The sequence below is a fragment of the Cucurbita pepo genome, chromosome 2, assembly GCF_057944985.1.
Source record: "Cucurbita pepo subsp. pepo isolate OVF chromosome 2, ASM5794498v1, whole genome shotgun sequence".
Taxonomy (NCBI): domain Eukaryota; kingdom Viridiplantae; phylum Streptophyta; class Magnoliopsida; order Cucurbitales; family Cucurbitaceae; genus Cucurbita; species Cucurbita pepo.
The window spans coordinates 3,299,246-3,323,518 of NC_141799.1; the positions used below are offsets into that span (position 1 = coordinate 3,299,246).

General features: G+C 34.4%; 4 protein-coding genes across 7 annotated transcripts; 2 read left to right on the top strand and 2 right to left on the bottom strand.

Moving 5' to 3' along the window:
* The first annotated feature begins 1,327 nt into the window (after window positions 1-1,327).
* On the top strand, window positions 1,328-4,719 carry LOC111789310 (uncharacterized). The gene is made up of 3 exons (XM_023670033.2): window positions 1,328-1,429; window positions 2,026-2,144; window positions 2,868-4,719. Exons 2-3 carry the CDS (start codon window positions 2,095-2,097, stop codon window positions 3,103-3,105), a joined length of 288 nt encoding a protein of 95 aa, XP_023525801.1. The 5' UTR covers window positions 1,328-1,429; window positions 2,026-2,094; the 3' UTR covers window positions 3,106-4,719.
* On the bottom strand, window positions 3,640-8,381 carry LOC111789309 (uncharacterized). 3 transcript variants are annotated; one of them, XM_087121524.1, is made up of 6 exons: window positions 8,019-8,381; window positions 7,779-7,893; window positions 6,018-7,583; window positions 5,732-5,943; window positions 5,171-5,394; window positions 3,640-5,066 (listed from the first exon to the last, which is right to left on the bottom strand). In XM_087121524.1, the coding sequence occupies exons 3-6, from the start codon at window positions 7,417-7,419 to the stop codon at window positions 4,280-4,282; spliced, it is 2,625 nt and encodes an 874-aa protein (XP_086977650.1). In that variant the 5' UTR covers window positions 7,420-7,583; window positions 7,779-7,893; window positions 8,019-8,381; the 3' UTR covers window positions 3,640-4,279. The 3 variants fall into 3 exon arrangements, with proteins under 3 accessions (XP_086977650.1, XP_086977651.1, XP_023525800.2); XM_087121525.1 differs by having other exon boundaries at window positions 6,018-7,586; XM_023670032.2 differs by lacking the exon at window positions 8,019-8,381 and having other exon boundaries at window positions 7,779-7,970.
* A 5,320-nt stretch (window positions 8,382-13,701) lies between these two features.
* Window positions 13,702-20,199, top strand: LOC111789311 (aldehyde dehydrogenase family 3 member H1). Of its 2 annotated transcripts, XM_023670034.2 has the most exons (11): window positions 13,856-13,997; window positions 14,993-15,545; window positions 16,852-16,920; window positions 17,002-17,098; window positions 17,211-17,417; window positions 17,981-18,096; window positions 18,215-18,319; window positions 18,406-18,578; window positions 18,673-18,763; window positions 19,417-19,566; window positions 19,777-20,199. In XM_023670034.2, exons 2-11 carry the CDS (start codon window positions 15,324-15,326, stop codon window positions 20,008-20,010), a joined length of 1,464 nt encoding a protein of 487 aa, XP_023525802.2. In that variant the 5' UTR covers window positions 13,856-13,997; window positions 14,993-15,323; the 3' UTR covers window positions 20,011-20,199. The 2 variants fall into 2 exon arrangements, with proteins under 2 accessions (XP_023525804.2, XP_023525802.2); XM_023670036.2 differs by lacking the exon at window positions 14,993-15,545 and having other exon boundaries at window positions 13,702-13,997.
* An 842-nt stretch (window positions 20,200-21,041) lies between these two features.
* LOC111789312 (uncharacterized) lies at window positions 21,042-23,322 on the bottom strand. The gene is made up of 3 exons (XM_023670037.2): window positions 23,063-23,322; window positions 22,357-22,805; window positions 21,042-21,681 (listed from the first exon to the last, which is right to left on the bottom strand). Exons 1-3 carry the CDS (start codon window positions 23,240-23,242, stop codon window positions 21,231-21,233), a joined length of 1,080 nt encoding a protein of 359 aa, XP_023525805.2. The 5' UTR covers window positions 23,243-23,322; the 3' UTR covers window positions 21,042-21,230.
* Between the last annotated feature and the right edge of the window lie 951 nt (window positions 23,323-24,273).

Sequence of the window (24,273 nt, forward strand, 5' to 3'; positions counted from 1 at the left end):
ATATTTTTAGAAATATTTTTTTTTATTTATCTTAAATTAGAAAATAACTCATTTGAAAATAAATTATCTATTTTAAAATTGAAATTTATTACACACGATAAACGTGTTTTTTTTTTTAGTTTTTTTAAAAAATAAGTTGAGGATTTTTTTAAAAAATATTTTAGAGAATTTAATAATATTTTAAAAATAAAATTGTAAGAGTTATTATTATTTTATTAGAAATGGAGAGATGGTTGAAAATAATTGGGATGTGATTATGAATTATGTAAACATAAATAATTTAATAATAAGATAGACTAGTTCATTAATAATTTATAATTAATTCATTAAAATTTAAGTCTCGTAAATCAGTATTTATTATAATAACATTTTATATTTATATAATATGACAACTTAAAAATCCTCTCATTCCATATTTATGGTAATAAAAAAGTTACTGTGTCTTTTTTTTTTTTTTTTACTTCTTATCCTTATTTTAAATTAATTTGAGTTTTGTAAATAATTGACATGTTTAAAGGGGGATGGAGTAAAGTAAAACCAATTAACTCGTTTCTATAGTAGGTAAAAGAGATAACTAAATGCAGTAAAATTTTGAGTGTCGGGTGTGAAAGTAGTATGTCGCAATTTTCATGTCAAATCGAGCAAGTGCCCACCCGATCCTCCAATCAGTGAGAGTGTAACCGTCCAAGCCCGCCGCTAACAAATATTATCCGTTTTGACTCGTTATATATTATCGTCAGCCTCACAGTCTTAAAACATGTCTACTAGGGAAAGTTTCAATGTTCTTATAAAGAATGATTCGTTTCTTGAACTGCTACAGAGAGAGATAATGTCTTCCCTTACGACTTCATGGTCACTATATGCTCGTGCATTCTCAAAAGTGGTCCATTTCAAAAGATAGTTTGTCATAAACTTCACCAGCACGTGTCTCGTTCAAATCATCCTTTGTGAGCGTTTACCAATTGGGTTGTGTGGTCTCTTAATAAGAGTTGCTTGAGTATCGTTCGAGATCGCAGGTTTAAGCTCATTTATAAGAGAGCAGACGTAAGACGTACGACCCGTTATTAAGCCAAGCAAGTTATGAGGTTTTTATCGAATCATAGGAATAAAATTCTAAATTTAAAATTATTTGCAATTTAATTATTATTATTTTATATTGGTTAGGAACCATAAAATATATTTATACATCTTATTATAATTTAAATAAATTGACTATATTTTATTCTTTTTTAAGTTGTAGTTAGGGGCAAAAGTGTAAATTGAGTTGGTCAATTTTATTTTCTTTAAAATAATTTATCGAAATTACGGACGACATGTCGACATTTAACACCATATAAGGGCTCGGGAGTTGGATGGGAACCCCATAAAGTCGATGAATCTGTAAGGTTCTCGCCGGAGAAAAGCCACTCCACCGTTAATCAGTATTCCGGTATGTGAAATCTTCTTGTTCTTACTTATTCATGATCTTTCTTATTCTATCTTCAATTCCTCTCTGTCTGTGTTCAATTTAATTTTGCTTAGTTTCATTCTACCCGATTTCTTCCATCACTCGATTTCATTCTTTCGGCAAAGAGGAGCGATTGCCTTGCAATGTGTTGCTAATTCTAGTTGCACATCAAATTTGATCATTTGGACTTGTTCGTACTGTTATTGATGGCAATTAAGGTAGTGCGAGTTGAGGAACGGATGTAAATAGAAATGTAGGTTTATGGTAGGGTTTTAGAGCCTTCGCTCTTGATAATTGGTTGAGGATGGATGTTGATTTAGAAGGAACTACTAATTCTGCGTTGGTTTCTCTGTTTTTTTTTTTCCTTATGAAAAGATGGAACTAGCGTTTTACTGTGTTTGCCGCATTGATGAATTGAATTCCTCCACGGACACCTCTTTCTGTAGTTAACTGTTCTGGAGATGCATTATCTTGAAATCTCATGAATTATTCTTTTCAAGTGTTGTTCTAATCGTGAAGTTGATTTCTGCTGAATGTTTTAATGTTGTTCGCTAACATCTCCTCCTTTTCTCTCTCAGCTAACAGTGAAGTTGAATTTCGCTGGTGTTTCTCACAAGTAATTGAGCTCATTCAATCGCGGGAGAGATATGGGAAGCCAAGAAAACGTTAAACATCTCGAGGAGTGTTCAGTCTCGAAGTAAGCTGTCACCTCGTACCTTTTCTTCTATATTGTTATCATCCCTGATGCGTTTTCTCCTTTTTCAATTGTTGAAAACCGGATTATCTGCTTCTTGAAGGAAAAAAGAAAAAAGAAAAAAAAAAAAGGAACTTTAAAATGTTCATATGGCCATGATTTAAACTTCGGTAAAACAACCTAGCTGTTCTCGTTATCTATTTTAGCTATTTCTAAGGTTATTTGGCTAAGATGACAAACAATCTCATGAAGTTTTACAGTTTGAAATCTAAAGTAGATAGTTTTGTCATTGTAATCTTGCATTCTGCTCATTCGAGCATAGTGTTTTGTTCATTTGATCAATGTTTATAGGCACCCTCGAGGCTTCGCCTCTTCAAGAGGCAAGAGGCAAGACGCAAGCCTTGAGGCACTATAAAGCGTAAGCCTCAACTTTAATCTAAAATGATATCTTTAACGTCGCTACTATTATCACTAATAGGATCGACTTAGTCTATAAATTCGTCTTCAATGTTTTTATAACTTAAGTAGTATGAATATTACAACTTGACCCTTTATACGTTAGAGACCGATGCAAATTAATATGATTTTATGAGGTATGGAGACTTTAAGCCTCTCATGGTCCAAAAAAGGGTGAGCTAGAGTCCCCAGCCTCAAATTATAAACCTCAATAGCCTTTTAAGCATTGATTTTGGGTTGATTCTTACTTGTCATTGAACATTCACACAGTGCGTTGGGAACTTGGGTATTCTCAGTAGCAGGAGCGTTGCTAGCAATTCCAGTGGGAATAAAGAGGAAGTCTCTAGCACCCCTTGTGTTTTTTGGCACAACTGGTACAATGCTTGATATCATAATGGGAATTAGTGCCTGTGAGAGAGAACATGCTGAGCGTCAAATGAAGCTATTAGAAGAAGCCCAAAACTCTGCACCCGAACCCTCTGTTGCTGAATCCCAATCCCATTCTTGACATTGTGCTTACACGTTTGTGTCACCTTTGTGGCATGGCATGGCATGGCCTGCCCTGCCCTAGGCTAATTTCTTCAGCCTTCTTTCAAAACCCAGGAACATTTCTGCCTTCACTTTATTGTTTAGCAATAAAATGATACTTTAGACCAAAATTCTCTTGTTCATGAAGGACATTGAGAATTTAGTTGTTCCCTTGAAGAAATCGTTCACAGTTTCATTGATTTTTCAACAAATTTAAATCCTGAAGGCTTATCTTTCCCTAAGAATCCCAGTTTGCAGCATATGGATAATTGCTTCACATGAAGTTTGGCCTTGAAGGACAGAAAAAAAAAAAAAAAAACTCAAAAGCCAAAAGCCATGTAAGAAACATAATTTTCAATACCAAAAATAGAAAATTAAGACCCTTCTATTTTAATTTAGCTTTTGGTAAGAACGACTTCAATTACAAGGATGAAGTCGATTAAAAGTTTAAAATCTTGGTTAAATGTTCAAATCTCTACTCTTTCGCCGAAAGGAAAAAACAAAGCTCTGATCAAAATTTGGGTTAGTTCTTCCATCTAGAGACTGTAGGAGCTAATGTAAATAGCAACAAATGCACCAATAAATGAATTTCTATACAACATTCTTGTTCCTATTCATCTAAATGAGGAGGGTGCTAATGCTAGCTCTCTAAGAAAAGCAAAGCCAAAATTTTCAAAATCTGCACCATCTTCACAGCTCTCCAAGCCCACATCAATGACCATCATCATCATCAATGTCACAATATCACAGACCTCTATAATCCAGGTCTTCTTTAGCCCTTGAAAGATCCCTCTCTTCTAAATTATAATTCAACTTCCAATTCCAAAAATCTCACCTCTAACTTCTAGTTTCTCTTCATTTTTTTCTAGTTTCTCAGTGTTTCTAATCCTTTCCCATGGTTTCCTTCTGCTAGCCTACTAATTTACATACACCAGGTGATCTCATTGGCTTATATATGTACATCATGAAAGGAGGGATTCTTAAATACATGCCTACCAGGATTTGTAAGTGTCGGTATGTAGTATGTTGGAGTGCATCTCCCGATCCGCCAATAGCACGCTGCCGGTGTGAAAACATGAAGTAGTAGGCCGTGTACTGCATCATACAAACCCGAAAGGGTACTCGGAGCCTAGCTGTATTACAGGTACTAGCATCTAAGAGTTTTGAAGCCTGACTTGCTCGTGTGCTTTCGTAACCTCGGAACTGAACTTTTCCAATGCCTCAAAGATGGGAACCAGGCCGGCCTGTATGCTATTTGAAGCAGCATTGTGAACCAGTTTAATGGAATCCTTGTGTTTTACTCTCTCGTCGTATAACTTCTTCCTCAGTGAATCCAAATTAACTTTCAGATCATCCGGTTGAGAAACTTCACCTTCAGAAGGAATTTTTGAGACTACAGTTCCTCCTGATGCCTCATCTTGGTCAGATTTCAACATAGCTCTCTCCATTCTTAAGGTTCTAAGGTGTTCTTCAAAATCCTTGTAAAGGAAATTAGCTTTGATCCTCTGACGTTGTTCCTCATCTTGCCTTTCCCATAACTCATGCAAGTTAAAAGCAAAACCATGAATGGCACCAACCACTTTGTCTTCTGAAATTTCCAGCATAGCTTGGTGCCAATCATTGCAAATAATGAAAATCGGTGGAGCTCCCATCCGACCTGGTGAAAAAGGAGCAATACCATTAGCAGTTTCTTCAGGCTCGTTGTTAAGGCATCGTAGGAGCCATCCATTTAACGATTCGACATAAGCTTTTTGGGTACGAATCCAATCGTTAAATCTAGCGCACCAGTTGACAAGTTCCATTTCAAGATCCACTGTAGCTTTCAAACTCTCATCTCTTCTAGATCCTGTTCTAGCTTTTAATGACCGAATCTTGCTCTCCATCACTGCTTGAAATTGTTTCTGATGGCATTTGAGAATAGATCGCCACATCTTTATCCACCTACATGTAACAAAGAGGCTTTGATAATCAAGACCAAGTCGAGCTACAATGATACAATAGATTGTAAAAGAATCAACCAATCAAGAACTTTAGTGTTTGGATACCCATGAATCAGCTCAGATAGTTGAGGCTGCAATTCTTCTTCCCGCAACCTATGTATCCTGCTTGATATAGCATCAGCAGCTTTGATACAGATGTCGATCTTGGTTAATATCTTCCTAATCGATGCATGAGTAGCATCAATTTTAGTGGTATCAGCTCCATGGTCATCTAACCTTTTCAACTTCTTGCACAGTTTTTCATAATCAACACGTAACCTTTCTTCATCCTGCCAAAAAACACAGAACAGTAGTGAGGAGAGTGAATGGGTTTGTGTTCACTTCAGCAAAAGTAGAGTATAAAAATAAGATTTTAACAGTGTTTCTGATGGCATTTGAGAATAGATTCGACGGGGTTCGAACAAATACTCTATCGGAAACGTAGCAAATGGGTCGGGGGCTATGAACCCGGGAGAGGAAAGGACAGTGTACACATAAATATCCGAACAATTAGGTTACCTAAGACTCTTGACAAGTTCATATTTGAATGCCTTCATTTAGGAACACCATTGGAATCAAATCAACCCCATAATCAAGAAGCAAAAACAAACATAAAGCCATTAATACCTTAACTTCTTTGTACAGTTTCTTCTCCCATACATAAAGCTTCTCCAACGTAGATGAAAGGCTTCCATATTTCAACTCAAACTCATTGCCAGGACTGCCATCTCCAGAGTATGCTTTCGCCATTTTCAGCGTCTTATGGTCCAACAAAATCAATGGCGGCTGAGATGATGCTGAGGAACGGGCTACCGAGTACTGGATCCGAGAAAGCATAACTGCAGAGAGAGCTGTTTTAAGGAATACAACCGGAAGAAGAAAAAGCTTAAAAGACCAGTTCTTGAGTGCCAACCTTTAAGTGCAGTGAGCTTAGACCGATAAGGCAATCTCCCAACTTCAAGCAACATTGATACCTCTTTCCCATAGTTAGAAGCAGCTTCAAATTCATCCTTGATTTCATTTACAACTTCCTGAAGATCCCTCGTACCGAACGCAGCAAATGTCGCCAAATTACTTTTCTTAGAAGATTCAACATCTAAGGTCGAAGTCTCCTCGATCTCGAAACTCACCTCTTTCGTCTCCACTGGCTCCTCCTGTTCCGATTTCCTCGACACAATTGTATCAGGACTGTTATCCATTCCTTTCTCCTTAGATACCGGTGAGCTACCACAATTTGGCAATGGCACTGATTTTGAGCTGCCCTCACTACTCTGAGGCGGAACAAACTTAGAAGTCCCCTCCCCTGAATTTGTGTTCTTTCTCATTGTCTCCACATTCAATTTCTTCCTCTCTTTAAGTTCTTTCAGAGCTTCAGGCTCCGTTTCATCTTCCAATTCAGGTATCCCTTCTCTCTCCCTCACTTCATTGGAATCAGGACTGCTCTGAATTGAACCATACCCATATGTATTCCCTGAATTATAATCCCGGTAGCCATTATCATAGCCATCAAAAACATTCATAAATTCCCAAGCAGAGACCTGCGGCGGAGAAGGAGGAGGCGGCGGAGTTGCAGGGCGCCTCGGTTGCTGATTATACAGGCTATAATCAGGTTGTGAACCCATTGAAAACCCATAGAACCCTCCATTTCCATACGGCAGATATGGCGAATAAGTGTGAGAAGGATCCGGCCATTGCCCATCTGAAGCTGTATGAGTTTCCGGTCCATCGTACATCACCGTCGTCCCTGGAGTGGTTGATCTCTGCATATAATAGGCGAATGTATTCGTCGGAGAACTCCAATCAGGCGGATAAACATAAGGAGGAGGAGGATGGCTATAACCTTGATCTGGTAGTACCACTGGAGTATCTTCAAGATGAATATGACCAGAAGAATTGTGTTCAGATTCAGAATCCGATCCAGATGACAAATGCAAGTGAGAGCAATCGATCTCGTCCGAAACCGAAACGGAATGTAAAATCGAGGAAGACGAAGACGAATTTATGTGTTTCTCGCCGGATTCTGCCTTCTTCTTCTTCTTCTTCTTTCTCTTCATCTTCTTCCCTTTACCTTCATCAGATGGCAGTGTAAGAACAGGAGAACCATGGGAGGAAGAAGAATCAGCACCAGAGATCACAATCTCTTCGTCAACAAATTTCCTTATGGCTTCGCCAATGTCTTTGAGAGATTCAAAATACGTGACATGAGCTGCAGCAAGAGCGTAACGATGGCGAGACGCAGCTTTGATGAACTCCTTACGCTCTCTACAAAGAGTCACCAATTGAAGCTCCTCCACCTTGGATCCTCCACACCCCATGGTAACAAAAACCACAGCAAAACCCTAAGCCAATACCACCATAGTGCAACACCAGCATAACCTCCCCTCCTAATCATGGCCGCCGCCATATCCATCCGATTCCAAATCGACGGCGAAGAAGCATCATGAACAACATCAACAACCACTCCAGATCCAGAAATAATCTACTGGACAAGAACAGCAAATTTCAGAAATCAATCGAAGAAAAACAGAATGAAGCAGCAGTTCATACAAAAACTCCGACCTCCGATTCACACACATTACATCAAATCTCCAAATACGAACTGAAGAGCTAAAAAAGAAGCGCCATGGAAAGGGAGGGAAACCACGCAGAGGTGGAAGAAGGAAGAACAACTGACCGTTGAGATCGATGAGGACGCGTAATAGCCGTCCATGCGAGGAGCACAGAATCAGAGAAAGAGAGAGAAATGGAAGGAGGAATAGTAGTAGGGATTAATTACAGAATCCCAAATTCTGAACATAAAAACAAGAACCCAAATTCACAAATTGCAGAGATTAAAAAAAAAAAAAAAAAAAAAAGGAATTTGAATAATATATATATATATATATATATATATATATGTATATGTAAGGCAGACATTGGAATGCGTGAAGGTGGAGATCCGAGCAAAATTTGTCCATTGGGTCTTCTTCTTTCTCGGTCTACTCGCCTGTTTGCTTGTCTGTGTTTCAGAGAAATTGAATTGAATGAAGAAGAAGAAGAGGAAGAAGAAGATGAAAGAAGAAGAAGAAGAAGCAGAGCAGAAACAGAGCAACCTCAGGCTCGTGGAACCCGCCACTGGTAACCGATTTATTTTTGTCATTATTATATTGCCTTTTCTTTTTTCTTTTTTCTTTTTCCTTTTTTCTTTTTTCCTTTTTTCTTCATTATTATATTACCTTTTTTTTTTCTTTTTTTTTTTCTTGTAATGATTTCATTGGTATTCGGAGTTAATTTTCAAATAATATTTTTCCTCATTTAATAAACTCTTTTAACCTCCTTTTAGCTTTTTAATTTGTTTTATTTCCTTGTATTAATATATCATATTTTATGTGCTCGAGGTTACACACTTTTTTATATTTTTAATTAAAATAAATACATAAAATAATTAAAAAAAAACCCTTTTTTTTCCTTTAAACTTTGTTAGATATAACAATTTAGTTCTTTAATTTTGTATCATTTTAGTTTATATATTTTTAAAAAAATTCATTTAAATTCGGTGGATTTAAAGCTTATCCGTCCACTTGTATAAAATTTTATGACGAGTCTTATTATAATTTTAATAATAAGGACTAAATTATTACAAATATTAGAGTATAGGGTCAACATAGCTACATTTATGGGCTAAATTGGTTAAAAATTAAATATATAATGCATCAAAATTAGATTAAATTGTTAGACCAAAAAAATAATATTAACAACAAAAAAATGAAAATATAATATATCAATTAATTAAAGACTTAACTTAATAAAAATTTAGGTGGGGAATGGATAATATTATAATTATTTTTTTCATATATTTTTATAAATGTTGTTTATTATAACGACGTGGCAGTGGGGCCCACGTTTGTCAAATCTGGTGTGGTGTGGATATGGGCACACTGAACCCGTGGTCCGACAGTTCACGAGTCACGCCTGGACTTGAAGTAGGCACGGGGCAGATCTATCCCAAATAATAAATAATAAAATTTAATGTAATCTTTTTTTTTTTTTTTTTTTAATTATTCGCCGACTTTTGTTCATCCACTTCCATTATTGTCCTTTATAAATATTAATAATTTTCTTCTAAAAATATATATTTATAATGTATGTTTAATTTCCATTTAATTTATAATTTAAAAAAAATATATGTTTATAAATACTACTTTTATTCTAAAATAAATGTAATTTTATATATTTTTAAAAATTAATTACTATTAAAAAAGATAATTCAACTACTTAAAATATATATATATTTAATTAAAAGGTTACATTCAATTTTTATTAAAAAAATTAAATTGCAAATTTATATTTTACCTTGTTTTTCTCAAAACGGGTTTGGAATACATCGGAGGGTGGAGACGGCGTGCAGACAAGAACATTTAATTACGGTGGTCCCTAGCGTAGCATGTTTCCACGTGGCATCTGATTCCCTGAACACGTGATATGGCATCCGATGCATGGCCCACGATTTGTCAAACTCCATCACAACTCACACCTCAGATGTTTTTGTTTCTTTTCTTATCCGTCTTTTATTCATTTTTATTTTATTTTTTCTTCCTTTTAACAATAAATTATCTTCCTATTTCTTTCACAATATTTACTTAAATTAACATTTTTTAATTTTTTAATTCTATAAGAACAAATAAAGTAACAATAAGTTTCCTAGTCCGCCTTATATGGGGCATGCCTTCAACGTGCTCCGGTCACGAGGGATCCTAGTTCAGCTAAATGTAGTAATCCTTTGACCTAATTCAAAAAGAAACCGACAAAAACTCACGATAGTTGTATAAAACAGTAATCTTCAACTCGTAGAACGATTACTACACTAAGATATAATCTACAGAGATTGTGGGTATCAAATTAGAACATGTACGTGAACTTAAAGTAGTGCTTTCTGCTCGATCGACCCACGAAGTTTCCAGGTCCACGTGGAACATGGTTTTGAAAGGGAGAACAAAAGACAACCAAACCCTAGCTCGAGTTCACTTCTTTTTAGTTCATAGTTCTATATTTGGTATGTTAATATATATATATATAGAATTAACGATTGAACTACATTCAGTATGTTAATGTTAAATCTCCTTTATCTCCCTCACCCGAGACACGAAAGCTTCAAAAGAATAGAAGGATGCTTCCCCATTTGAAGACAAGTTTTGAAGATCCCTTTGAATGTGAAGGGGCAATAAAGTAAAATTACTTTTCCAATTTTCAAAAGTCCATGCCTTAGCCCCACTACCCTTTTTCGAATTCAATATTTAGGGTTAGTCAAAGTCTATCTTAGCTTCATAAATGTCTACATCTTTTTTATTTCTCAAAATTAAATAAAAAAAGTACTTTTTTCTTAAAAAAATAAATATTAAATCTTTTAAAAGATTTGATGCCCAAAAACTTCATTAAATATATATATATATATATATATATATATATATCTTTCACACGAATAATAGGTTTGTATCTCGATCTCTTCGTTTATAATATTATAATATTATATAATATTAAAAACTAACCCGACCATAATATAGACTTTTTTAATGCTCTTTTTCTTCCTTCCATTAGTCTTCAATTTTGAGAGCATAATGATACATGTCTTCCAGATATGGTGGTGGATTTCTGTCAACAAGATGAGCAATTTCTCGATTTAAACCTCCAAGGAATCTAGACATGGTATCTTCTTCTTCTCTAACATTTGCTCTTTCCATCATAGTTTCCATCTTTTGATAATAGATCGAGCACAAGTTCAAACTCATTGGTCTAATAGTACTGTTGAGAATAATAAAAGTCAACAAATTACCTAATTGACCCCAACGAGTAAACTTTCAGGACCCAAAAGTAACAAAAAAAAGAGCATGTTAAGCTATTAGCCGGGGAATTGAAACTACAACGGTTAATAATTTGCATTCATCCAAATAAGAACGTGTTAATTTATGGGTATACCATGAAGTTACAAAGATTGTACCCATAAATCAATTTCTTACCAAAAATAATAATAATAATAAATAAATAATAATATTTATCAACCGCTATTAAATTAATTCTTTTGGGCCGGAGGCCCGTAGCTCCATGACTGGGCCAGCATTTATGGGCTTCAACAATGGATTCATTTTGGGCCGTTGGAAAAGTTGGGCTTCTACCCAAACCTCAACATATGGATTTTTTTCACTTTTTTTTTTTTTTTTTTTCATTTTAATTATTTTTATACCTTTGATTTATGGTTTTAGATTTCCGAACGAACTTTCGTGCTTACCTTAGATCGTTCTTAACGATAAGAGCCTATCTATTGAGGATTGTTCGGAGGAGTCCCACACTGTCTCCATTGATATGGGCAGAAACCAAAAGCGAAATTAGATGAGTCAAACCTCGATTAAGGGGAGATTGTTTGAGGGCTCTATAGGCCTCACGGGCACGACGTTAGGTATTTTTTTAATAAAAATATTAACGAGATAATATTGAAACTTTTAATAATATTTTATTAATTTAGCGAAATAATAATAATAAATATTAAAAAAAATATATTTATTGGATATTGGAGAATGGGGTAACGTGTAAATTTATAGAAGTGATAATTTGAAGGTGATCGATATCTCTTGTATTGTCCACTTTGTCAATATTTAGATATTATATCATTCAATTTCAATAATACACTTTTTCAATTGTTCATCCCATAAACAAACAAGGACAAAACGGTCAATTTTAATCATTTTAAAACTTTAATTATATAATTTTAAATTCCGCTCGTTTTATTTATATATATTTCTAAATTATTGTTGCAATAATAACTCGTTAGACTGTTAAATGAAAAATTGACACGAGAGCAACCTAAAATTATATGGGATAACAACACCGTTGATGACATATAACTCGAGTAGAAAGATTTAACAACTAGTCGTATGGCTCTATAGTATATTATGAGACAAACTGTCTTTGGCCAGTAAGTCTCAAAAGGGGCTTGGAACCACGTGCAACATGTCCTGAATCAACATGTTGGTGGGAACCGACATGCTTGTTTGACTTAAATCTCAAATGACAACTTTTCATCACGTCCACATTTCAACGGTATTCAAAGTAGTTTTGACTTTCTCAAAAAGTCAAGATTTTGGGAAACTATTTATAGCTATTTCCTTGACACAAAAGCAAGAATTCGACCCTAGTACTTTTGTCTGTACGTAAAAAATTATTTAAATCTGACTCAGGCTCTCGAAATCTCTGTCGTAGGTGCTCTTATGCATCGGATGCTCAACTAAACTGTCAAACAAAAAGTCAACTAGAAATATAGTTTTGAAACATCTATGAAAAGTCAAAGGTAACGTAGCGAAAAATTGCACATATTTTTATATAATTAATTTAGTACCAAAAAAAAAAAGTCAAAGATGGGTAAGAATCATATGGCTTAAGCAATGCAATTGCAACAAGGAACCATAGATTGGTGGAACATAATATTTACAGGTAGAGTTCGTTACACCAAACATATTTGTTCTTGTGGCCCTAAACTTCTTCAATTTATTTTTCAGACCTCAACTTTATCGATTTTGCATTCTAACCCCCAACTTTATCGATTATTTTTAATTATAATAGACCAATAACAATATATTAAAGTATTAATTAAATTTTGCAAATAAAAAATTATGAAATAAATATAATTAATTATTTATCACTAATATTAATTAATTAGTCGATAATATCTAAAAACGTATTTAATAAGTTAATTAGTATTAATTAGACTAAGCTAGAAGAAAAATTTATCTCTCAATAATTCAAATTAATTATACACGTTTTTTCAATACATATATTCATTTTTCAATACACACTATTAATTATTCAATTAAATATTTATTTGATTATTAATAATATTGTTTTCTTAATTAGTCTATTAAAATAATATAAAGTTGATATAATTAACCCCTACATAAATTCTTTTTATAATAACATCTCATGACAACAAAATATAATAATATTTATTATAATAAAACATATTATTTTGAAACCTTAAAAAAAAAAAACCATTTTAAAATAATGTTTTTCCCAAATAATATAGATAATGATAATTAGGGTTATTATTTATCTTTTAAAATATATATATATATATATATATATATATATATATATATATATATATATATATATATATATATATATATATATATATATATATATATATTTAAAAATTAAAATTATGATTTTTCATATTAGTTTATATATTTAATAGTTTTTTAAACTTATACTTGCTTTTAGTAGTTTCTCGAGCCATTTAAGTCGAGTTGAATTGGCTTACTTATTACGATCTCGAAAGCTCAACCATCGAATATTTAATAATTAATTATAATTAATTATACATAAGATTTGAGAAAAAAAATAAATAAAACGCTAAAGTTTAAAATATAGTAAAGTGGGACCCACAAGAACCAATAATTGTTTTTTATTTTAAAAAATCAAACAATAAAAGGGAAATTGAATAAAATAAATTATGGGATAAAATTTAAGCGATAAGTTGAGATTTTTATTTTTTATTTTAAAATTTAATTTAATTTTGGCATCTTTCGTATTTTGTCTTCTTTCCTTCTCGAATCGATATAACCTCTCTTCGGTGGAGAACGCAGATCAGAAAAGTCCAGTAAATCTTCAGCCTCTCCTTTTCTCTCTGTTTCTTATCAAGGTTCCGGCGATGGCGGAGGAGAGAGCGGTTTTCGATTGCGAAGCGGCGGAGAGAGTGGTGGCGGAGGTGAGGGAGAGCTATAATTCCGGCAAAACGAGAAGGTACGAATGGAGAGTGGAGCAAGTGAAGAATCTGTTGAAATTGGTGGATGAAAACCAGAAAGAGATGATCAATACGGTTCATTCCGATTTTTCCAAACCCGAATTCGAAGCCTTCGCTCATGAGGTTCGTCCGCCTTTTCTTTTTTATTTATTTATTTATTTATTATTATTAATTTGAAGAATGTTAGATTTTATTTCAATTTTTAATTTTAAAATTTGATATTTAAATAACTATTAATCGATAAAATCTTTAAAATCCTGACTGGTTGGATTGGATTAGATTTTATCGTGCTTACGTTCCATATAACACTAATTTCTCAAATCTTGCTTTTAAAACTCTCTGCTCCCGTTTTCTAAAACTTTCTTCTTGAACCGGAGCCATAGGCTCGAGCCTACGTTGCTTGGACGTAGGCCGACGCGTTAACGAATAAGCTTAACTCATTTGTTGCTGAGAAGTGGGTGCCGTATAATCGCAAGTCCACTGCCATCAAAAGTACAATTATGATAAGAAAATTTGGATTAGCTAGCGTGATGACATTTTTATTGGTTGGGTTGACTCGATTAACGAAAAATAGAGTTAAACCCAATTATATTATTAAAAATATTATAAAATTTGAGAATATCTTAGTCTGTTGCTGATATTATATTAGTCATGCATTATAATTTGTGACGGTTTGATATTTGAGCTAATTTTTAAAATAATAATAAAAATTAAAATAACCCAACAATCCAATCTAATCGAACCAAAAATTAGAGTATTAAGTTGAGTTGTGAACTCTATTGTGTTCGGGTCGACCAACTCGAAAGATTTTTTCAAACCCAACCTAACTCGGGCGGGTGAGCATGAACTAATTTTAATTATTTTCATTCAAAAGCTTATTTGCAATATATTATAATTTATAAATAGTTTTCTTTTATTAAATTAGGGTTGAAATTTCAATTTTGTTTTTGGAAGATATACGTGAATGTAGTTGTCATGAAAAAGAAATAATTAATTAATGACAAAATATTTTATTTATTATATAATAATTAAACTATTAAATTTAAAATTTAGGAATTATTATATTAATTAAATTAATAATAAAGTGGAAATCAAAGAAATTATGAACTATACAAAAGCGGAAGAGAAACGGACAATCGGGCGGCAAGTCTGAGAATAAAGCCGGAAACGCTCCATTATTAAGCGCGTGAAGTACACGATATTCTCGGTGGCATCGCGAATGGAGAATGGAGGATGATCAATGGCTGTGTCGTAGAACTGCGGAGCTATGCAGAAAGTGAGAAGATGGCACCTCGATCTTAACGATTTGCGTGCTCCCTGATATCACTCCGATAATTCATTCTCTCATCCAAGGATCACTTGAATCTCCATTCCTTTCCTGCGAATCCTCTCTCTCTCTTTTTTTTTTTTTTTTTTGGATATACTGATAATCGTCGGCGGCGATTCGCTATGTCGGATACGGAGACGAAGGCGGAGGCGGAGGTGTATGACGCGTCGATGCAGGTGAAGGAGTTGAGAGAAAGTTTTGCCTCCGGAAAGACTCGGTGCTATAAGTGGAGAGTTTCGCAGCTTGAGAGTCTCTTGAAGCTTAGCGTTGTCCACGAGGAAGATATCTGCGATGCGCTTCGCTCTGACCTATCAAAGCCTGTGATGGAAGCCATTATTCATGAGGTCTTTGTTCTTAAACTCGACTTCTTCACTGTTCTGATGATCTGTCGTTTCTCGTGTTTAGACTGTTCTTTTTTTTAGCGTTTTCTCGTTACCGCCAATGATTTTTGTTATCAGAGTCTCGTTAGATTTGTGAATCTTGCGTTTAATCCTGTTCATAAATGTTCCGTTCTGTTATCTGTGGTACTTTCTGGTGGTTGAATTAACGAACAACACCTGTTTGTCTAAATGTCCAATCCTTCGAATTCCTGTTGCCTTTCTCCTCCTGTCGAACTCCCTCACACTCACCAAATACATGTTCTCACAGTTGCAGTTTGTGTGTGGGACCACTGATCATTGAAGTTAACTTACTGATGCCATTAATGGAAGGTATTTATTGATGCTCAGTCCATGCTTCAACCAGATTTCAAACTTAGAATTTCTCATTTACTAGGCTCGATGACCTTTCTTGTTTCTAGTCAAGTAGAACTCTATATTTATGTCCATTCCAATGATTTGGTTTTTAATACCACATTCCTTCCTTTCTGGTTGTCTTCTCTATTTCCCTTCTTCCCTCCCGCAGAAAGAACCAGTACTCCGAAATCTTCGAGCTATGAAAATAATGGAGACAATATTCTTCGTTCGCCCGAAAATTTTCTTCTCTGTATTACTGATACATTGGTGGTAACAGTAAAAAGTGGATCATGTTATACTTCGAATGGAAGGGGGTTTTCAGATGACAAGCTTACATCAAATCCTTCTAGGATTACATGTTTCTGTATGGACACTCGATTTGTTATAATTTGGCAAAGGGCCTTTTGTTTCTCATAAACAAAATGGCGAACAGCTTCATCTGAAAATCATGTTTTTGCAACATTTAGAAGGGAAAGCAAAGAGATTTGTTTTACTTATTATGCATAACTAGGAGGGTTGTGCTTTATTCAAGGAGTGTTTCTACAAGGGATAGAAGATTGTTTCGGTTGTGTAGTTCATTGGAAATTTTTTCCAATGAAACTATCAAAATCTCGAGGTAAATCGCTCATTGTTAGGCCACGATTCAAGCTCGATTTTTTTAAAAAAATTTAATTCTTTATATAATTTCCTTATTGATTTAATTAAATTTGGGTGTTACACACTTCAACTAGTTTCAGATTCCTTTAATTTTTATAGAGACTTGAAAGGTCATGAATTATTGAATATTGAAACTTTGACGAGAGGAGGATCCACCTCTTTCCCCTGTTTCAGTTTATTATTCCATGAAGCTTCTTTCAGCCCATTTTTTTTCAGATCACTTGAAGTTCTCTTCCCCTTTGTGTGGCTTGTTATGCAGATAGCTTTGTTGAAAAATTCATGTAAATTGGCACTTAAAGAACTCAGGCGTTGGATGACGCCAGAAAAGGTATTTGGTATTACAAACTTTCTATTTTTTGTTTCCATACCATTCCCTTACTATGAATGACATTATGTTCTACTACTGCAGGTTAAAACTTCAATTACCACATTTCCTTCGTCTGCTGCAATTGTACCAGAACCTCTGGGTGTTGTCCTGATCATTTCTGCTTGGAATTATCCATTCTGTACGTCAGTGTCATGAAGTGTTTTGTTTATATATAATTGAATATCATTTGCAGCCTCAAAACTATCTTAAATATTGAAATTATATGCACTGACTATGTCCACATTTCCCAGTATTATCTCTTGATCCAGTTGTTGGAGCAATAGCAGCTGGTAATGCTGTGGTTCTAAAGCCATCAGAAATTTCCCCAGCAACATCATCTTTAATGGCAAAACTTTTAGGGAAATATTTGGATACTTCTGCTATAAAAGTTATTGAGGGTGCTACTTCCGAAACTTCTGCTTTGCTGGAGCAAAAATGGGACAAAATATTTTACACAGGTTTGTTCCCTTTAGCTTGAAAATAACAGGGCATGTTTGTTAACATCGGGTATGATCATATTGTCTACGATCTATTATGTACGTAAAACTTCTTTTGGATTCATCCCGTATGTCATATTGAACCCAGGAAGGTATGATAAATTCAATGGAAGGCCAATAAGCCTCTAGTTTGAGACTTGAGTAATTGGAGGATCAAGCGACTTTAATAGCTCTCTCTCTCTCTCTCTCTCTCTTCTTTTTCTTCTTCTTTTGGTAGGAAATCAGGATAGATAGGCAGATGGGTGACTTTGATAGTAAGATGAAAAATGGCATATTGGCCCCAGTTGATATGGATGAACTTGTAGTAGTTCCTTTATTCGGAAAATTTCCTGTAATAAGTTATTCATATTTGGCTTCCAGGTGTTGAAATAACTTGCCTGTCACATCTATCTTTAGGAATTTCTAATAATATGTGGTGATGGTAGGCAATGTTTATAAAAATAGCTTCTGGCATGGTGGCTTTTCTCTTATTTCCTTGTGGTCAAATTAGCTCTTTCTTAAGTCCGTGGCTTCTAAACTTGCAGGCAGTGGAAGAGTGGGGCGTATAGTGATGGCAGCTGCTGCCAAGCACCTCACACCAGTTGTTTTGGAGCTTGGAGGAAAATCTCCAGTAGTAGTTGATACACAAATCAATTTACAAGTACAATTTCCTCTCCCCCTCATATCATCATTACGTTTGGAGTTCAATTAGCTACGAATGCTACCATGTCTTAGTTGCTAGTATCTTATACAAACTAAAATATATCTGCTTGTCAAAGGTCGCGTGTAGGCGGATTATTGCTGGTAAGTGGGGTTGCAACAATGGGCAAGCATGCATTGCTCCTGATTATATCATAACTACGAAAGAATTTGCTCCAAAATTGGTAAGTTCCGTTTCTTACGCAAATAAAGTTTGGTTTACTGCACTTGCTAAATTTGGTTATCTTTAAATTCATGTTCATATCTCTAGGTGGAGACTCTGAAACAAGAACTGGAGAGATTTTATGGAAAGAACCCTATGGAAACTAAAGATTTATCTCGCATTGTGAATGCTAACCACTTTGCTCGCTTGTCAAAGCTCTTAGATGATGATAAGGTTTCTGGCAAGATTGTGCATGGAGGTGAAAGGGACAAAGCCAAATTGTATGTTACATTCATCACTGGCCTGTTTTTTTTTGTTCGTTTATCAGTTAATAAATATTAGCTGCTAAGGAGCGGTACTGTTTTCATGATGCAGACAGATTACTCCGACCCTCTTATTGGATGTCCCTCGAGACTCTCTGATTATGACGGAGGAGATCTTCGGTCCCTTGCTTCCTATTCTCACGGTGAAACCAACAAACTTAATATTTTTAATATTTTTTTGCTTTGGACCAAATTCTCATGTTTTAATATTTTTGTTTTGATCGGGTAAAATAAGGATACACCGTAAATTTCTTTTGCTTTGGACCAAATTCTTGTAGGCCAAATTAAAAAATAAAAATTCCCTCTAAAAAATATCATTGACTTAATTATTTATTTATTTATTGTTCTTTAGTTGTTGTATTCTTAAATGTGTCAAAACTACCTTTACCTAGAAAAACTGTCAGAATGTTGGACGATCAATGTGTTTACATGTTATTCTTCCAGACTTACCACACAAGCACCCTAGTTACTATCATGTCGTACTATATCATCGCTATGTTATTTTTCATCCAATATTCTAACAAATTTTTACTAAAAGAATAGTTATAAAACTTTTATTTGGGGTTTAGAGTAATATTCCAACTTCTTTTTTTCGAATGCCAGGTGAAATCTGCTCTTCAAGTATTTTTTTTGTTCGTCAATAATAGTATAAAAGAATAATTTAATTATATAAATATTCCGGCATATGATTGACTGAAACTGCCAATATTAGGAAGTTGCTTTTTGTTGTATGGAGAATTATAATGGACGATGAACAATACAATCTTCTTCCGGTTTTTTATTTTGGCTGGAGCAGGTCGACAAAGTGGAGGATAGCTTCGAAGTAGTGAACTCGGGCACAAAGCCACTTGCAGCATATTTATTTACCAACAACAAGAGGCTCAAGGACCAGTTCGTAGCTTGCATCTCTGCAGGGGGTGTGGCCATCAATGACACCACCTTACATGTAAGAATTCTTTTCTTTGGTTCATAATTCATACTAGAACTTGATTGTTGCAATTTTTTTTAAAGATATTGGCAACGCTGTTGACTTGAAGTTTAGAGTTCTTATCTAGGAAGATCTTTTTATGATTACTTTTGTTGTCAATGGGTGAAATTCTTCCATGATTGTTGGCTTAAAACCAAAGATTCAACGTATGATCATATATATGTGCAGCTGACAGTTAGCACACTACCATTTGGAGGAGTTGGGGACAGTGGAATGGGATCTTACCATGGGAAGTTCTCATTTGATGCATTTAGCCATAAGAAGGCTGTTCTTTATCGAAGCTTCGCAGGCGATGCACCGATGAGATACCCGCCGTACACGAAGGGAAAGCTAAGAATTCTCAAGGCTCTTCTTGGAGGTGACATATGGGGTCTCATTCGTGCTCTTTTTGGGTGGTCATAGGCACATCTTCTTTGCTCTTAAGCTTTTTTTTTTCATTGTGTGGAGTTAGGATCTTAATAAGTTATATATATTACTATGATCTATGAAAGTCAACAAGGTTAAGATAGGGAAGGTTAGTTTATTATTGTTTATGCAAACTCTAAAAGAAACACTTGGGAAATTAAAGTTTAAGTTTTCTTTTGTTTTTCATTTCTAAATCCTACCATTTTCTTGCCTTACCCCAATTTTGTTTAATATATATATATATATACCAATTCTAATTATGATTTCTTGTTCATTAATAAGAATTGCATTATATTTTTTCTCTATTTTTATTTTCAATCCACTGAGATTAATTTTGCTTTTTATATATATATTTTAAAGAAAAAGGGAATTCTAACAAACATTTTTTATAAAAAAAATATAATAGAATATGGTGTAGGACCTTGCTTTTGGGCTTCCCCAAAAAGTCTTATCCCAATAGAAATAGTATTAAGATAGTATTCTTTGATTATGGAAATAATATTCCTTCATCATAAACCCAGATAGTATTCTTTGATTATAAACCCACAATAATTTCCTAAATTAACAGGACTTTCATCCAACACCTCTCCTTAATCGAGGCTCGATTCCTTTTTCTTTTTGCTTAGTCATTTTTTACTATGCCTTCGAGGAGCCTCGAGTACACCTCCCCTTAATCGAGGCTCGACTCCTTTTTCTTTTGGTATAGTCATTTTTTACTATGCCTTCGAGGAGCCTCGACTCCTTTATCTTTTGGAGTCTTTTGTTCGATATTTAAAGATTCTATTGACACCTCCTATAAATTTCACAAAAAAAAAAAAAAAAAAAAAAAAAAAAAAAAAAAAAAAAAAAAAAAAATCCTACCCTTAGTTTTTAGATTTGAAAACATAAATTCATGAAATAAACCCTGAAAATTTCCCATCAATTTCTATGGTATTTTCTATTTTGCAAATATATATAAAAGTATTTTGAATGCATTTTTTGTTTGTTTATCCAAAAAAAAAAAAAAAAAAAAAAAAATTGCGATATTTAAGCTTTTTAACAATAGTTCCAATAATATAAGTGCTTCCTTAAGACTCTTCTACCAACACAATAATTAAAAACAAAACAAAATGATGGTTTGATTTTTTTTTTCTTTTTTTCTTTTCTTTTTCACTCAAAAACCAAAACATAAATTACAAACAAACTTTAGTACAATTCTAAATCTACAAATTTCTAAACTAAGAATAGTTAGAACCTTCCAAAATCCGACCTATGTCGGATCTTTGTTGGTCAGTTAATTCAGTTGGAAACTCGGTTAAAAACTTTACTTTCAAGTTGCCTCTATTTGCCTCCTCTTTAAGTTTTGGCATACCTTGACCTTTAATGATCTTCACACAACCATGCCAAATGACGTCATGTGTCCTGAGGCTCATTACATCTCCTCCCAACAAAGGTATTGAAATGGTGCAACCAGTTAGGGCTTTCAACAAAGGAATTTCCACCGTTAGCTTCAGATCGTCCCCTTCTCTTTTGAAATATAAGTGTTGTTTCTCAACTATCACGAACGATACATCAGCTGGATAACTACCTGGCCTTTCATTCCCCATTCCTTCAAATGTTATCTTTGTCCCCTTCGTCCACCCTGGCTTCACTCTTATTGTTACCGTTTCCTCTTCCTCTATTGCTTGCCTGTCAATCAACAATAAAATATCTCTACTTTTAGAAGCTACGACAGTATGACAAATTAATTCGTAGAAACCATTGAATAATTGTAATCAGACATATAACTTGTCAGGAACCACGGATCTCCACAATAGCATAAGCTCTTATAACTTGTTAGGAATCACGGATCTCCACAATAGCATGATATGGTCCATTTTGAGCATAACCTCTTATGGCTTTGCTTTGGGCTTCCCCAAAAGGCCTCATACCAATGAAGATACTCCAACCCAATAATCCTCAATAATCCTCCCCTGAAGCCTATGTAGTCCTCGAACAAAGTACGCTTTAGTCACTTTTGACTACACCTTCGAGGCTTGACATTGCTAATTTAAGGGCATGACTCTGATACCATGTTAGGAATCACGGATATGAGCATAAATTCTCGTGATTTTGTTTTAGGCTTCTCCAAAAGGTCTCATACTAATAAAGATGGTATTCCTGGTTATAGGTTTATGATCATTCCCTAAATTAGCCAAAGTGGGACTCCATCCCGACAATCCTCGACATAACTAATATATTGAACAATATTTTTTAAAATATTCAGAATGGAAATATCATGTATCAATAATCTAAAGAAATTAAGATGTTATGAACCGAAAGGGAAAGGGCAATAGGGTTTATGAAGAAGCAGAGAGGACGAACCCTGTGTTCAAGATGACGTCTCTTGTGACCTTAATTTTCTTCATGCATCCAAAGCAGAGCTCCTCCAGAGTGCATTCAAGCTGCTTCTCGATCGGCGGCGGTTTCAGCACACCGGAGGAATTCGAGAACATGATCGGCGTCGTGCTCCTCCGGCTACCGCTTTTAGACAGCATTGGAGAAGACGACGCCGAATCGACGCTCAACCCGCTGTTTAACCGAGACGGCATCGATTCCGCGCTCCTCCTGCTTACGCTCCGAAACTGAGACGATGACGATGGCTGCGGATTTAGACCTCTCCGACTCGCATTCCTGAACATAGAACTATCATAGCTTCGATGCCTGGAAATCTTCGGATCGTTCTCCCTCATACTCCGGCTTCCATGTCTAAAGCTCAAACCGCCTTTCTTCGTCATCTGTCGCGGTCCTTCCTTATTAATTTCTTCACGATCCTGAAAACAATGATTATTATATTAAACGCCAAATTTCTTTAAATTAGGGCATCTTCGTCGTTTTACACGCTCGATCAAAATCATCCGCAGATCAATCAATCAATCAAACAATACAAAATCGGAACAAAATAAAAAAAGAAATCACAACGAATTCGAATTCAAAATCACATAAACACGCTTAATCATTAAAAAAATTTAAAAAACTAAAACATTCAAAGGCTGATTAAAACAGAAACGTAATCGAGGAATGGACGTACCTTAGAAGGTCCATTGTTGTTGTTATCAATGGCGTCGGACGAGCCGTCGTGCTTCGAATCAGCAACATCGGTATTCTTCTTGGAATTCTTGACCTTAGAATGCCATTTTTTAAAGAAGGATTTGTAGGATTTGCAGAAGTTTCGAAAGGAGACGCCAAGAACTTGGGGAAGATCCACCATGAATGAGAGACAGAGAGCGAGAGATGGAGAAAACAGAGAGAGAAAATAGAACTTTTTGACTGTCCACAAAAAAATTGTAAGGTTACTCAAATAACCAAGTCTTTTTTTTATTTTATTTTCATTTTTTTTATTAAACTCCTTTTTATTTCGGGATTATTCTGTTAATCAATTAATGACGTGGCACCCTTCCTCTTCTTTAAGCTATCTAATTGGATTTATCCCAATAATTATAATTATAATTAATTATTTTATATCACTATAATATAAACTTATCCTTCTAAGCCACATTAATATTTATTTTCAGTAAATAAATAAATATAACATCATTATACTATATACATATATTTTATTTTTAATAATTTTGTGTTTTTTTTTTCATAATTTAGAATTAAAAATAGATTTTAAGGAAAATAAACAAAAATGAAAAATAATAATAATGTTGGAATATTTTTTTGGTAAAAATCCAATGATTAATACGCTGATATTTTAAATGGACTAAAATACCCTCATAGTTCGCGTTCATTTTTTCTATGACGGTTGTTATCCACCGTCACAACCCACCTCTGGCCATTAGTTCTTTCGACGACCACCACTACCGCTGCTAGAGTCCACTCTAACGATCTCAGTGGTGCTGGTGATGGTAACATTTAGTTACGACTTTGATGTTATTAGTTTATAATGTTTAATAGTCATCGTTTTATAATAATTAAAGACTAATATAAACATAGAACAAATCAAACGTATAAAAAAATGTAACCTCAGAGAAATTAACTAAATTTTAATATAATGCATTATTTCTATCTTCTATAATATTTTATAATATTGAAGATTGGAAGCCAAGTTTAATCGTTGTAGGTTGAAATGACTAAGTCAACTTTGTTATTAGTCAAATAATAATAAAATAATAATTTTGAAACTTGTATTGGTCAACGTTCTTAGCTCCCAATTTGGGGTTTGGGTGTGTATTAAATAATAAATACCAGTTTCTTTTGGTTTGGGCAGGCAACCGTAATTATTTTGGCTACATGCTT

What these genes read in the sequence shown, in the direction of transcription:
- LOC111789310 (XM_023670033.2), top strand. Translation starts at nt 2,095, where the DNA reads ATGGGAAGCCAAGAAAACGTTAAACATCTCGAGGAGTGTTCAGTCTCG. An exon ending in GAGGAGTGTTCAGTCTCGAA is followed by an intron (nt 2,145 to 2,867) that starts GTAAGCTGTCAC and finishes ACATTCACACAG; the next exon opens with TGCGTTGGGAACTTGGGTAT.
- LOC111789309 (XM_087121524.1), bottom strand. Translation starts at nt 7,419, where the DNA reads ATGGGGTGTGGAGGATCCAAGGTGGAGGAGCTTCAATTGGTGACTCTT. An exon ending in AACTGTACAAAGAAGTTAAG is followed by an intron (nt 5,395 to 5,731) that starts GTATTAATGGCT and finishes GTTTTTTGGCAG; the next exon opens with GATGAAGAAAGGTTACGTGT. An exon ending in CTATCTGAGCTGATTCATGG is followed by an intron (nt 5,067 to 5,170) that starts GTATCCAAACAC and finishes TGTTACATGTAG; the next exon opens with GTGGATAAAGATGTGGCGAT.
- LOC111789311 (XM_023670034.2), top strand. Translation starts at nt 15,324, where the DNA reads ATGTCGGATACGGAGACGAAGGCGGAGGCGGAGGTGTATGACGCGTCG. An exon ending in GTTGGATGACGCCAGAAAAG is followed by an intron (nt 16,921 to 17,001) that starts GTATTTGGTATT and finishes CTACTACTGCAG; the next exon opens with GTTAAAACTTCAATTACCAC. An exon ending in AAGAATTTGCTCCAAAATTG is followed by an intron (nt 18,320 to 18,405) that starts GTAAGTTCCGTT and finishes TCATATCTCTAG; the next exon opens with GTGGAGACTCTGAAACAAGA.
- LOC111789312 (XM_023670037.2), bottom strand. Translation starts at nt 23,242, where the DNA reads ATGGTGGATCTTCCCCAAGTTCTTGGCGTCTCCTTTCGAAACTTCTGC. An exon ending in ACAACAATGGACCTTCTAAG is followed by an intron (nt 22,806 to 23,062) that starts GTACGTCCATTC and finishes CATTGTTTTCAG; the next exon opens with GATCGTGAAGAAATTAATAA. An exon ending in GACGTCATCTTGAACACAGG is followed by an intron (nt 21,682 to 22,356) that starts GTTCGTCCTCTC and finishes GTTGATTGACAG; the next exon opens with GCAAGCAATAGAGGAAGAGG.